This window comes from Erpetoichthys calabaricus (genome assembly GCF_900747795.2).
Source record: "Erpetoichthys calabaricus chromosome 1 unlocalized genomic scaffold, fErpCal1.3 SUPER_1_unloc_17, whole genome shotgun sequence".
In the NCBI taxonomy this organism is placed as follows: domain Eukaryota; kingdom Metazoa; phylum Chordata; class Cladistia; order Polypteriformes; family Polypteridae; genus Erpetoichthys; species Erpetoichthys calabaricus.
In genome coordinates, this window is record NW_026261582.1 from 30265 (window position 1) to 45340 (window position 15076).

Here is a 15076-nt window from a genome sequence, read left to right on the forward strand (position 1 = left end):
GCAAATCCCATGGGGTGAGCCAGGCTATAATGCCATACATAAAGTTCATAAAGTTTCAGAAGATGAAAAGAGGTGACAATACGGTTTTCATGCAGGCAGAAAACTTGGTGGCAGTGGCATGGCACGATGGCAAACGGGTGACTTGTCTCTCTACAGTACACACTAACAATATATGTGAGAAAGTGCAGCAACAGACAATTGAAAAATAGGCACCAAAGCAACACGTATTGTAAGGAGTGCAATGTGGCAATGACTGAAATTGGCTGCTTTGAGCGAGATCAGACTTTGCTGTGTAAAATGTATGTGATATGTATGTGAAATCATAGAGTATGCAGGCTCATACAACATGCAAGACAGTAACATTTGTCAAAAGTCAATATTTTTTGTTGATTTGATATGTTAAACAATTGCTTTGTGTTCTTTTTTAAAAAATGTTAGTTTTTGGAAAAATATTCAGCCCTGGGAGAAAAGAAACAAAAAAAAAATTAGCCCTAAAAGAGTTAAAGATAGGGTGAGAAGCTCAGTCATCCAGGAGGGGCTCAGAGTAGAGCCGCTACTCCTCCGCATTGAGAGGAGTCAGATGAGGTGGCTCGGGCATCTGATCAGGATGCCTCCCTGGTGAGGTGTTCCGGGCACGTCCAACCGGGAGGAGGCCCCGGGGAAGACCCAGGACACGCTGGAGGGACTATGTCTCCCGGCTGGCCTGGGAAAGCCTCAGAATTCTCCAGGAAGAGCTAGAAGAAGTTGCCAGGCAGAGGGAAGTCTGGGCATCTCAGCAGCTGTTGCCCCCGCGACCCGATCTCGGATAAGTGGAAGAGGATGGATGGATTGATGTAAGCAGGATGAGTTCATTCAAGTATGCAGCCCCTCAAGGTCACTCCGGACTTGAAGTATCAGGTATCTCTCTGTGTAACGTAATACAGGATGTCCATATATGGCCTTATTTATATTAGATGAACACGTCATCAGCTGTATGCTAAACATGCCTCGGTATATTCATACACTCCCGTTGTGAGACTACTGAGCTGATCGAACCCCAGCTGGACTAACTCTTCAGATAGAAAGAGCAGCAGCCACACCAGAGAGTCGTGTGAACACCAATACGGACTCTGGAGAAAAAATAATAGAAATACTGAAATCAAATCAAATAGCCTTTTATTGTCAATTCACTATATGTGCAGAACATACAGGAGAATCGGAATACTGTTTCTCTCTCAACCTCGCAATACAATAAAATATAAAAAAGTATAGGAGTATAACAAGATAAGTAACATTAGAACTTGTAAAGTAGACCTGTGTACAATGTGCAATAGTCAGTGCAAAAGCCACTTACAGTAAATTAATAAGCAGGGTTGCCTAAATGAGTCTGCCACATTTTGTCAAATGCATTCTGTGTAACCAACTAGCAGAGCAATTCCAATTTTCTTTCCACACCTGACTGAATTATTTCAGATTTTTCTTTTTGTTATTTACAGTCTTTTTGGACTTTGCCCTTTTTAGCATGAAATTTCATGTGTCCCTGAAGATGAGTTTTCTGTATGAATGTTTTTCCACACTTAGAGCCACGGTATGGCTTTTCTCCTCTGTGAGTTCTTACGTGTCGCTGAAGGCTGCAGGGTTTTATGAATCGCCTGCCACCTTCAGAGCAACAATATGGCCGTAATCCAGAATGAATTCTTTTGTGTCTATGAAGGCTGCTGTTATCGGTGAATAGCTTGTCACAATCAGGAAACGAGTATGGCCTCTATCAAATGTGTGTTCTTATATGTCTACGAAGACTGCATCTTCGTGAGAATTTCTTGCCACATTCAGAACAGGCATAAGGACGGTCTTTACTGTGGACTTCTGCATGACGCATTAGACTGCCTGTGTCGGAAAATCTTTTGCCACATTCAGGACAGCAATAGGGCTTCTCACCAGTGTGAACTCTTAAATGCCTGTGATAATTACTGCTATCTGAAAATTGTTTGCCACATTCAGAACAGGAAAATGGCTGTTCTCCTGTGTGCAATCTCATGTGTGTCTGAAGATGGCCTATTTGTGAGAACCATTTGCCACATTCAGAACAGGAAAATGGCTGTTCTCCTGTATGCACTCTCATGTGTGTCTGAAGATGGCCTGTTTGTGAGAACCGTTTGCCACATTCTGAACAGGAAAATGGCTGTTCTCCTGTGTGCACTCTCATGTGTGTCTGAAGATGGCCTGTTTTTGAGAACCGTTTGCCACATTCAGAACAACGATATGGTTTCTCTCCAGTGTTAATTCTTTTGTGTTTGAAAAGACTGCTCTTGTCAAAGGAATGTCCAGCATGTGGTAAACAACGAAATAAACCCTGTCCTCCATGACCAATCATGTGTGTCTCAAGGTGGTTCACTTGTGAGAATCGTTTGCCACGTTTAGACAAATATGGTTTCTCTACAATGGGAGTTGTGGTATGGCTGCATTTTGAAAAGTTCTTAACACATTCAGAACGGTGGTATGGCTCCTTCCCTGTATTATCTTCTCTGCGTTTCTTAGGCATGTGACTATCTGAGAATTGTTTCCCACCTTCAGGACAGTGATATGGCTTCTTACTCCCATGAATCCCTCCATTATCCTTAGAATTCAATTTGTATTTAAATGTTCTCACACACTGTTGGCGGATTGGATTTAGATTGTACACTCCTTGAGATTTGATGGCATCAATCCTTGTTAGCTTCACAATGGGCTGAAATCTAGGGTGCTGAGAGGCCGTTACCAAGTCCTTTGTTGCAGATGCCAGTTTCTTCCTGTTCTTATCAGGTTGTTTAATTTGTGGACGACCCTGAAGAGAGGACAAGTTGTCATTCTCTTGAAAATCTACAAAAATAAAAATAAGAGTTAAAGTTTTAAATGACTAATATTTAAAATAAAATAGCACTACAATAGATTATTCAGTGTTTAACAGTATATGCCTTTTGCAACCCACTTTAGAAAAGCATGCTAATGGAGTTAACACTTCAACAATCCCAACATTTGCAGACTGAATTAACAAACACATGAAGCCATATTAGGATGCAGTTACCATGGACCAGGAACAAGCCATGAGCAACTATCATTAATGGCTTGGTGATGGCTTGAAAAAGAAAGAGCAACTGGGGCAGCAAGGGTGGCCAACATGACCTGCAGATCTTTTAGAGAAGACCCCATATAGAAATGTCAAGGATGATAAAGCCAGTACATCTACATGCACAGTGATAACTGTGCTATTTGAGGAGCTAATTTATTGGAATAAGTGTGAACTCCCGCCCTGGGCGATCAAAATAATTAGACAGTAAGCCATATAGTATATTTACATACTTCTTCTTTCGGCTGCTCCCATTAGGGATTGCCACAGAGGATCATCTTCATCCATATCTTTCTGTCCTGTGCATCTTGTTCTGTTACACCCATCACCTGCATGTCCGCTCTCACCACATCCATAAACCTTTGCTTAGGCTTTCCTCTTTCCCTCTTGCCTATCAGCTCTATCCTTAGCATCCTTCTCTCAATATACCCAGCATCTCTCCTCTGCACAACGCAATCTCGCCTCTCTGACTTTTTCTCCAACCGTCCAACTTGAGATGACCCTCTAATGTCCTCATTTTTAATCCTGTCCATCCTCGTCACACCCAATGTAAATCTTAGCATCTTTAACTCTGCCACCACCAGCTCTGTCTCCTGCTTTCTGGTCAGTGCCATCATCTCCAACCCATATAACATAGCTGGTCTCACTACCGTCCTGTAGACCTTCCCTTTCACTCTTGCCGATACCCATCTGTCACAAATTACTCCTGACACTCTTCTCCACCCATTCCACCCTGCCAGCACTCTCTTCTTCACCTCTCTTCCACAATCCCTGTTACTCTGTAGTGTTGATCCAAAGTAATTAAACTCATTCACCTTCATCAACTCTGCTCCCCTTATCCTGACAATTCCACTGCCATCCCTCTCATTCACACACATGTATTCTGTCTTGTTCCTACTGACCTTCATTCCTTTCCTCTCTAGAGCATATCTCCACCTCTCCAGGGTCTCCTCAACCTGCTCCCTACTATCTCTACAGATCACAATGTCATCAGCAAACGTCATAGTCCACAGGAACTCCTGTCTAATCTCATCTGTCAACCTGTCCATCACCACTGCAAATAAGAAAGGGCTCAGAGCTGATCACTGATGTAATCCCACCTCCATGTTGAATGCATCCGTCACTCCTACCACAGACCTCAGAAAGCAGGAGACACAGCTGGAGGTAGCAGAGATAAAGATGCTAAGGTTTGCATTGGGGGTGACGAGGATGGACAGGATTAGAAATGAGGGCATTAGAGGGTCAGCTCAAGTTGGATGGTTGGGAGACAAAGTCAGAGAGGAAAGATTGCGTTGGTTTGGACCTGTGCAGAGGTGAGATGCTGGGTATATTGGGAGAAGGATGGTAAGGATAGAGCTGCCAGGCAAGAGAAAAAGAGGAAGGCCTAAGAGAAGGTTTATGGATGTGGTGAGAGAGGACATGAAGGTGATGGGTGTAACAGAACAAGATACAGAGGACAGAAAGATATGGAAGAAGATGATCCGCTGTGGCAACCCCTAATGGGAGCAGCTGAAAGAAGAAGCAGCAGCGGAGCACAAAATCCCATGGTTCATCAGAGACATTAGATCTTTAGTGAAGTTATAACTGAGTTTTACAGTTATTTGATTAATAAAGAAAGGCTCAGGCATGTATTTTTCTTTTCTATAAATCGCGTAGAAATAAGTCTGATATTTATCCAGCTCGAGGTCAGGAACAAGAAGTAGAAATAGATTTATACACACACTGGGAGGCCAGAAATATTAAAGTACCCTTTACTCCTTTTACTTTGCCCAGTCAAAATTCTAGAGTTTTTCTTGAAAAGAGAGACTGATTAAGCCTCATGTAATGAGCACTGCTAATACAAGAACTCTGCCCAATGTTTTTTTTGATTTTCAGATTTATTGCAGAAGGACCTGCCATTATATATCAGACATCAAATGCTAGGACTTCAAAATATTTGCTTCACGTCCAGTCCTACTCTGAATACCACAATCTAGCACAGTTACTAAATGTTCCATATTTTAACTCTGCTACACTAAATAATTTCCCACGTCACAGACACACCAAGCTATGGAGTATGTAGTTGTAGGAAGGCAGAGAATTTCTTCCATTTGAAATCAACTATCCCATCCACTTGTCATTACAAAGAAGGATGGCACCTCTTGCACATTTAAATTCAAGAGTCAACAAGTTGTTCTTTATGTTGCTATACAAACTAGACAGGTTCCCCAGTTAATGTCAGAGATTCAAGCCTCTCTAACATAAAATTATTGATGGTAAATTTCTGCCTTCTTGTTTTTCATCCATAACCTAACCTTTTTTAAAATCACATTTCTGCTATCTTAACACAGTCCTTTGTCATAAATTTGGTATTTCATCTTGCTAAACAAAAAAAAGGCCATTTTGCTGCAGGTTATCAATAGAACAGAGTTTGAAGTGGGGTATGTTTACTTCTTTAAAACGCTATATACTTGCCCCTTTCCTATAACAAAAATGAGGTAGGGTTGTCCCTTTGATGTTTAGCAAAAAAGAAGCATTTGAAGAACTATTCAGAATATTTTCTTATGCATTACGATATTGGAAGACCTCTCACATTTAATGACTCATTTGTACTGATTGATGATTGGAGGCAGGCATATACAGTGCAATTTTATGGGCTCAAGAAAGGTTGGAGGTCTTCAGAACAAGACACACCCAACTGGGTGCAGTTTTACACTGTGAAGAAGGAGATTTCACTGTATCGCTGTTTTTCCAGCACATCGACATTAGCTAACTTCATTATTGGCTTTTGCAGATTAGGCCAGTGAACTACGTTTCCAGTGAATTTGGAATTTCGCCATCAACTCTGTCCACTTTCCTAAAAGACAGAGCAAAAAAAGAAAAATCTTGGGTTGCCAATGTATGTGAACTGCTGCATTTGAAGACGCCAAAAAAGCCGTTTTTATGTGGTACAGTGATGCTTGTTCAAGAAACATTCCTATTAATGCGACACTCATTCAAGAAAATGTGAGGTTTGTAAACTCTCTTGGGCTCTCCTTCAACTAGACAGCACGCCGAAGAGCGTCCCGAAGTCCAAACTCCGTGTCTATGGAAGACTGTTTATCTGTTGCCGGGGCAACAGTCGGCTCAAAGCTTTGCTGCGTCTCTCAGGAAAGCAAACAGAAAAGATATCGATGGGTGATATGCGAGGAACATTGTAAATGCAGGTAACAGGATTACTTAATCACTGATCTGGCCCTGTCTCTGACTGCTGTGTCTGAGTATAGGAGAGTGGCAGATCACGCTACAATAAATAAGTGTGCCGTTCCTGTTTCAAGCTGAATAAAGCTGGTTTTGCTAAAGTACTGAGACTCAGCCTCGTGTTTTGGGGTGCAAGACAGGGACTTACAGTGCGACCCTGATCTTTTAGGATTTGCTTCTGTGTCGCTTCACTGCAGCGCTATGAGCCTGTTGTTACCCTGCCCCGGCAACGGACAAACAATCTTCCACAGACGCTGCAATCGCACTTCGGGAAGCACCTCAATGTGTTGTTCCTGTTGGGTGGGGAGGGTCTCAAGAGTTCAGAAACTTCACAATATGAAGAAAAGGATGATTTGGCTCCTGATTGATAACAGTGTTGCCCACAACATGCTTCCACATTTAGATAATGTTTGTGTTGAATCCCTCCCACCCAACTACACAGCAGTGCTTCAGCCATTGGATTTGGCCATCATTTGCACCCTGAAAGTGTTTTATCGCAAGGAAATGCTGAGAAAAATTATCGCCAGCATAACTTGTAGGTAGGATTTGATTAAAATTAACGCAAAAGAAGCTATGGAAATGATTGCAAATGCCTGGACGCAAGTTAAGAAAGCAGTATAGTAACAAATACAGAATCTCATTATAACAATATTTTTGTTACATCGAAGTATGTTTTAGGTCCCTAGGAGTTCTTTGTAACGAAATTTTACCTGTATATTCTTGCCATTAATTGATAATGTAATGACAGAGGTTGAGTCTGCCCAAAATACCTTCTTTCAGGCTGTGTGTGTGTGTGTGTGTGTGTGTGTGTGTGTGTGTGTCAAGGTAATAATCGTAAACTAAAACGAAAACGAAGACTGAAACTATTAATGAAAAAACATTTTCGTAAACTGAAATAAAATAAATAACAAAACTGAGATGAAAAACTAAAACGATACGGAACGATTACAGTAGCTTAAACGACTAAGTGAAATAAAATAATACTTTCTAAAAAAAAAAAATCAGTTTTCGTGATCATGTCTGAAAGAACGCGGCAGAATCTATTTTTGCATTTTCATAAACTTCTGGTCCTGCCCTGTAGGTGGTGAAATTCAGTATATAAACTTTATCTGACCAGAGGGTATCAGCGATCAACATGTCCGGAAGAAAACGACACAGCGCCGTATGGGAGTTTTTCGAATATAATGCTGAAAGCAATAACAGTAAGTGCATAGTGTTGGAGCAGGGTGCGTTGTGTGCTATACAGATTAAAGGTAAAAACCCAACAAACCTTAAAGCGCACCTAAATAGCTATCACAAATTAGCCTACGAGATATTTCTGGGTAAAGAAAAAGAAAGGCTGAAAAGCGAGTGCAATTTGAGTATACATGCAACCTCTAGTACACATCATACAAGACAGCAGACATTAACATCGTGTTTGCAGAGGACAGCAAATTGGGGAACAAACTCAGCTGAACACCAAAAACGCGAAGACGCCCAAGTAAACTTGTTTATTGAAACTGGCATGTCTACTAGGCTGTGTGACTTGCCTTCATTCAGAAAATTTGTTTCCTCTCTTGATCCCAAATTTAGCATGCCACATGCTGCACGAATAAATGCGCTCATCGTACATAAAATGAATACAGCAACACAGCGTATCAAAGAAATGGTCCAACAAGCTCGGAAACTAACCCTTTGTATAGACGGATGGAGTAAAAAGGGTCTGACGGCTTCGTTTTTGGGAATTTCTGCATGCTATTATCATTCACCAACAAACGAAGCACAGCATGCTTTGTTAAGTTTACGACGCATATGTCATCCGCATACGGGACAAGCTTTGGCAAACGCTATCGAAAGTACTCTGGATGAGTGGGACATAACAGAAGACAAGGTTATGATTATAGTGACAGACAATGGAGCAAACATAGTAAAAGCTATAGATATACTACGGAAAGCGCAGAGGCAAGGAGAATATTCTGCACAGCAGTTCATCGAGCTGGATTCAACTGAATCTGAGTCGGACTCGGATATAGAGGAAGAACAGATGAGCGTCTCTGATCAAGGTAAGTTAAAAAATATTGGCTAAGTAGCTCAGTATATTCTGCTTGATACTTTTTGTTTCAGGCAGCAAGATTGTGGCATGTATGATAAATGATCAGCAAACCATCCAATATGTATCTATTGTCTCTCTAGTCTGTTATATTTTGTAATAATATAACACATTAGCACATTTATACATCACATTACATTTTAATTAGTCTTGGTAAAATAGTTATAAATTATCATATTTAAAAATTATTTCTTTTGTAGTGTTATATTTATAGATTAAACTTAATAGATGATTCTGGAGGCTGTGTGTAAAATAAATAATAAAAACTATTATTTATTTCAAATGATTCAATGCAGCTTTAAGTTTTTTACAAGACTGAAAAAAAACAAATATATAAAATTAAATAACATGTAATAAATAATATACATAAAATCTACATTGGAGAAAAGACAAAATTGAACCAGGAAAAAACATTTCCTAAAACACATTAAGCTGAACTGTAATTTATTTGATTACTTAACAGAATCAACAGACTTCTTTGAAGACGGAGACATATCCAGGTTTCGACGCATGCCTTGTATGGCACACACACTTCAGTTTGCATTGAAAGATGCCATGAAACAATCAGGAGCCAGTTCTGCTGTTAACAAAGCCAGGAGCCTTATTCATTCTGTCAGGAAATCTTTGGTAGCAAATGAGCAAATGATTAAAAGGTGTGACTTTAGCCTGTTTTATAATACTAACTGACTTGACAACAGGCTTGTCTATCTAAAAATCTGAGTTACAATATATATATATATATATATATATATATATATATATATATATATATATATATATATATATATATATATATATATATATTTATATTTAGTAAGTAATCCCATAGACAAATTGCTCTCAAACTCAATCCTGGGAACGCCATGTGACTGCAGGTTTTCATTACAGCCATGTTTTGTTTTTAATTGAACTTCTAGCCTAATTGAGCAGTTATTGTCCAGATTTGGTGTCCATATACAAATTATAAAACTGAATTTGGAAAAATGTTATTAGACTGCATCAGGCATTGGTACATAGTATGGTACACAATAACAATTTAATTTCTTTTTATCTTGGTTTTTAAGAATTTTATCATTGTCATAATTTTTCATTTCCAGTTTTTCTGGTTATGTATTCCATTATTTACTATTGTTGGAAAAGCTGTGGCAGGCAGACAGCTTTTAGCATTCAACATTGTTTGCCCCAGTGTCTGCTTATTATCATGGTACAATTAAGGGATTAAACTAGACAGAAAAAGAACAAATTAATTGGAAAATCACAAAGAATTGACCATTTGTACTATAGAAAAAGCCAATATTTCTAAATATTTTATTTAAAAAAAAAAAAAATCACACTTTAAAGCTTTTCTGAATATCAGAAGAGAAAATGAGGCCAGCTTATTAAATGAGATCAGTTACAGAGGTAAGATGACTCTTTGACTGTGAAACTGAACAAAACAAAATCCTGCAACCACAGTGGTGATAGATAAATAGATAGATACTTTATTAATCCCAAGGGGAAATTCACACCAATAGTGACTTATTATTATTATTATTATAGTGGCTTTGACCAAAATTATCATTTACTTATTCTATGATGCACTAGGAATAAGTGATTATTTTGTTTAAACTTCTTACCTTTTCATTACAATGACATTATTCTCTGTTTGTTTCTAAAGGTGTGGCTGAACACTGATTCGTGACGGCCCCACACGGTGGAACAGTACACTAGACATGCTGAAGCGACTTCTGGAAACTAAAGCTACACTTAATGAGGTTCTTGATGAACTCGGGATAGATACACTGTTGACCAGTGATTGGGCCAAGTTGGAAAACCAACTTAAAGTATTGCAGCCATTTGGCATGCACACAGATCAGCTTCAAACAGATAGCCAGTCTCTGTCAGAGGTGATACCTTCCCTGCTAACCCTGGAGGCACATCTCCAGTCAACTAGTGGAGAGAAAAATTTGGCACAAGCTCTTCTCAAGTGTTTGCGCCAACGTTTTACATGTCTGTTAGATCCCATTAGTGACCAATTTGATCCAGTCCCTGCAGCCGCATGTCTAATGGATCCAACTGTCTCTCTAACCCTACAGTCTCCTGAACGAATATCTTTGAAAAGAACAGCAGAGTTATTTGTATTGACCGAGGCAGCGAAACACAATCACACCATAGAAGCACAACAAGATGAGTCTACACAAACAGTAGCCGTTTCAGCAAACATTACAGTCCTTCAGAAATACAAGTACTTGGCTAATAAAATAAATAGCTTAAACCCTGAAAACCAGCCTTGGCCATCTGAAAGTGCTCCACTTGAAATGCAGAAATATCAGGAGGAGGTTAGGCAGGGGGATTTTACTGGAAATCCTCTTCAGTTCTGGCAAGCCAGGGTGGCTGTGTATCCTAAACTTAGCCCTGTGGCTTTGGACCTTGTGTGTGCCCCGGCCTCACAAGCATTTGTTGAACGCATTTTTTCAGTTTGTGGACAGTTGTCATCTGGATTGCGAAACAGAATGACCACTTCTCTAGAGCACAGAGTTTTCTTGAAAATTAACAGAAAGATGTATAATTGAATCAGTCAGGCTGTTTTGTATCACTGTTATGGTGGGGCTTTAGTAAATTGTGCAAAGGAGAAAGAAGCATTTGTTGTTTCAATTATACCATTTAAATTAGGATTACTATTTTGCATGCAAAACTGCAGTGTGTTCCACAGTCAGTTCAAATTCAGTATCTGGGTTTATTTTTGTTTGTTTTTTAACAGGACATACCTATAGGTTTCTACTGACATTAAATAAATGTTATTTCCAAAATTATTAAGTCTACAGTTCTCTCATTGTGGCACAAAAATTAACCTCCACAAAATTGCTTTAACCATACTATAATTACTAAAACTAAAACTGAAACTAATATATATAAAAATAAAATAAAAATGACTTTGTAAAATAAAAACTAAACTAAAACTAAAAATATGGCATGAAGGCTAACTAAAACTAAATTAAAACTAAAATTAAGACCTGAAGTAATATAAAAATAAAAACTAGCAAAAAAAGTCAAAACTATAATAACTCTGGTGTGTGTTCCTCCTAGCATTTAAAAGCAAATATTGGAAATGTGTCATAGGACCACAGAGTTTAAGATACTTCAGCCAAATTTTTGTTGGAAAAGTATGCATGAAGATGTTTGTGATTATACAAGCTACATGTTGGACTGCACCGATACCATTACGTTCATGGGAGCAGTAAACCATGGACTTTATTACTGATATGCCTTCCTCCAAGGGTTTTAAGACAATTTTTGTGGAGGCAGATTGAGTTTTGAAATGTGTGCATCTTATTCCCTTCTACTAAACACCTGGCAGGTGTCTTTCTATAGGGTGGTCCAGATCTAATTATACAATTTTCATTACGCTATAACTTATTCAGTTTATTACATAGAAAATCACCCAAAAAATCCCGGACCATCGAGAAGTGTGCGAACTGACAACATGAAGAATCGTCTTTGCGCTGAACGGGAATCGTCCCCACATAAATCAAAGCCATCCAGATGATCTGGATCTGCATAATTAGATCTGGACCACCCTGTAGAAAAGACTGATAGTATCTATGGTTTTCTGTATCAAGACGTATCAAACAGTGGTCTTCCATTTATTTCTCGCTTCTAGAAACTATTCTGTCAGAGATTTGGTTGTTCTATAAAACTTTAAATGTTTGGTTATCAGCCAGAAGCTAATGGGCAAATGTAAAGAATTAACAGAGGCCTACAGAAACACTTGTGCTGTTTGATTGGTCCTAATCAAGATGACTGGGTGGATTTTCTACCCATTGCTGACTCTGCTAGGAATGTACCAGTTCACTCTGCTCCTACAATGTCACCATTTGAGTGCCTGTATGGTTGACATTCTACATTCCTTGAGTCACCTTCGTCTCTACTTTTCCATCTATTTTTAAATAATTACATATTTTGTGAAATGTTTAATTTGGCTCAAAAACTTTTTGAAAAGCTCTTAGCCAAATGATTTTCTGATTACAAATGTAAGGCTACTCCTATCGTTAAAGTTGGGCAAAAGGTACGGCTAGAGACCCAAGACATCAGTCTACATAGTGACCCTTTTTAAACTGATACGGCACCAGAATAGTATTTATTTTGAGAAGATCATGCTTTTAATTCTGACGTTTCCTTCACTCCATGTAGTTTTTTGATGGACTCATTCATGGTTTTTGGTGGATGGACTGTTCGTCTAAATCAATTGTTTTGAATAGCGCAGTTTGCCTTAGCTATTCTAAAAAAAAAGTTAAATTCCTAACACTAAATGCCTTTACTGGGTGGCATACAGTCATGTAGGCTGCACTAACTGTCGAGTTCTGATATCACCTACACCCTATTCCGAGTTTAGGGCATGTTTTGTGCTATAACACCCCCCAACTCCCCCCCAATCACTGTATTTTTGTTATTTTGATAAGTCGTTTTACCCTTCCGTCAATCATATAATTTGTGGACATTTTGTGGCTGCTGACGTGGCTTAGCTCCATCACGTGATGTTATATCGCCTCCTTATTTAAGATGGTGGCATGGTATCCTCACTCTTCTAGCTTTGTCATAATTGGCCGTGTTCTTCATATTTGATTTTCATTGACAGATTCTGTTCTGTTTCATTTATGTTAGTCAGTTTGAAATGGCTTTGTTTTCCTGTCTGTTTTAACTCATTATGTGATTAATGATTTGTAAAATGTTTCATTAGATCATATCTGTGAATTTATTAGAGCCACCACTCAGTGAACAGGACTACAAAATACAATTACCTGAACTGAATCATTTTTTTTCTAATGCTCTAAAATGGCTGAGAATTTCAAAAAGATTTCAAGTACTGTACCAACTTGTATTTTCAAAAACTTCAAAAATAAAAAAGTCACCACATCACAAAGATCAGCCCCTTTTCATACGGGGCAACAGAATTGACAGTAAACATGAAATGGCTAAAAGCATCAAAATCCTTTAAAACTAATTTCATTGAATGTTTCACACGTTTTAGATGAAATTCTGCTTTAATTAACAATTTTGTTTGTGTCACTCAGTAAAGTTCAGTGGACCAGTTTTCTTCACATTCACAAAGTCTTTGCAATTTCAGAATATATAATGATAAATGTGAACAGGACTGGTTTATCCATTCACAGGTGTGCACTCCACTGATGCACAGAGATTCTCGCACACAGGCAGACGTGAAACACTTTCATTCTGAGGGGTCTAAATTGTGCAAATTTATTGAACAGTCAAATGGGTGACATGTCTACTCCACAATACTACATGTGGAGAAAGTAAAAAGGGTAATACATTATAGTTTGAAAGGGTTTCGTTAAAGAAATCTAGAAACAAACAGATTTGACTTCTCTTTGACTTCTCTTTAATTTGTCTAAAATCTATTAAAAGGTTTTCTTCATAATAAAGACATTAAGCTAGTGATTATTATTAAAAAGAGATACAACCCAAACCAAGGAAATTGTGAACTGATAGTGTTAGGTGAAACAACTGCAAGAACAACTCAGCCAGGCCTCCTCATTCCAATCCAAACGATTAATTGTTTCTGTTCCTTATACTTTAAAAATGAAACCCGTATTTTTTAAAAAAGCCTTTGTTTCTAAGCAGAGTGAAAATGCAAGAAAGCACCCTTCAGGTAAATCATAACTGCCTTATTTTATTTTAGCACATACCTTCTCCAGTTTGATTTGGACACAATTTCTTCTCAGGCCTCACTGTGTTAGTCTTTGAGGATTCTGACGGCTTGTGAGCATTACTGTCCTTCAAGTAGCAGCGTCTGCCCAAACTGGAGCCCAATCTGTTTAAGTCTTCATCTGGGCCCATATATTGAGGATTACAGTCTTTCACTTTGATACAGTTTATAATTTTGCGGGGTCTCTGAATGTTAGTCCTACCCTTTCTTTTGTTCCTCTTTTCAGAGACATCCTCTTCACGTTGAGATTCTTTCTGTAAACTCTTTTGGCCAGCAGGATACATTTTTGGCATCTTCTTCTTTTTCTCTGTAAAGAACACAGGGTTTAATTAATTCAGAAGTGCAATACAAATGTAACACATTTAAGTCCCATTTTTCTATGTCCTCATCAGTTAAGAAAGAAGCTAAGTCAAGTAATTCACCGAGACCACATGGGCAGAGTAAGTAATCAATCTTCATACCAGGTGACCAGATATGAAACAGTCTCAGGGAGTGTGTCATGCCTTTACGACACACCATTATGACTCGGCACCATCTGTTGATATTAGGGATGTTATGATATTAGAACTTTTGTATGTTATATTAATATAACACAATTTTACAATGTTGGATACCCTTTGATACCACAGCAAACACAGAAATCCAATTCATCCCCTCCCATTAAAGAAGTACTGGTATTCATAAATCTCAAAATATAATGCAAGCCTTGAAATGTAATGTGGGGCAGGGATGGAGACCCCCAGTGCAATAGCACAAGGTAGGGTTTACAATCTTGGTGGGAGTTTCAGCACAGAGTTTATAAAGAATGATATGTCATGAAGTGTCTGATTTATCTTAGCATGTGCACATTTCTAATCATTCTCACACAGTAGTTGAAAAACACTGCTTAAAATCCATAGTAAAAATTAAAATTCAAAACATTATTATACTGTTGAATTACTGAATTCAGAGATTATTCAGGATACTTTCATTTAAATAA

At 38.5% G+C, this 15076-nt stretch overlaps 1 protein-coding gene across 2 annotated transcripts; it reads right to left on the minus strand.

Annotated features, from left to right (window-relative positions):
• Positions 1-1520: 1520 nt before the first annotated feature.
• LOC127526351 (zinc finger protein 239-like) lies at positions 1521-14826 on the minus strand. Of its 2 annotated transcripts, none has more exons than XM_051921655.1 (2): positions 14300-14826; positions 1521-2838 (listed from the first exon to the last, which is right to left on the minus strand). In XM_051921655.1, exons 1-2 carry the CDS (start codon positions 14388-14390, stop codon positions 1748-1750), a joined length of 1182 nt encoding a protein of 393 aa, XP_051777615.1. In that variant the 5' UTR covers positions 14391-14826; the 3' UTR covers positions 1521-1747. The 2 variants fall into 2 exon arrangements, with proteins under 2 accessions (XP_051777615.1, XP_051777614.1); XM_051921654.1 differs by having other exon boundaries at positions 14078-14826.
• Positions 14827-15076: the final 250 nt, after the last annotated feature.

What these genes read in the sequence shown, in the direction of transcription:
- LOC127526351 (XM_051921654.1), bottom strand. Translation starts at nt 14,390, where the DNA reads ATGCCAAAAATGTATCCTGCTGGCCAAAAGAGTTTACAGAAAGAATCT. An exon ending in TCCAAATCAAACTGGAGAAG is followed by an intron (nt 2,839 to 14,077) that starts GTATGTGCTAAA and finishes TTATTTTTGTAG; the next exon opens with ATTTTCAAGAGAATGACAAC.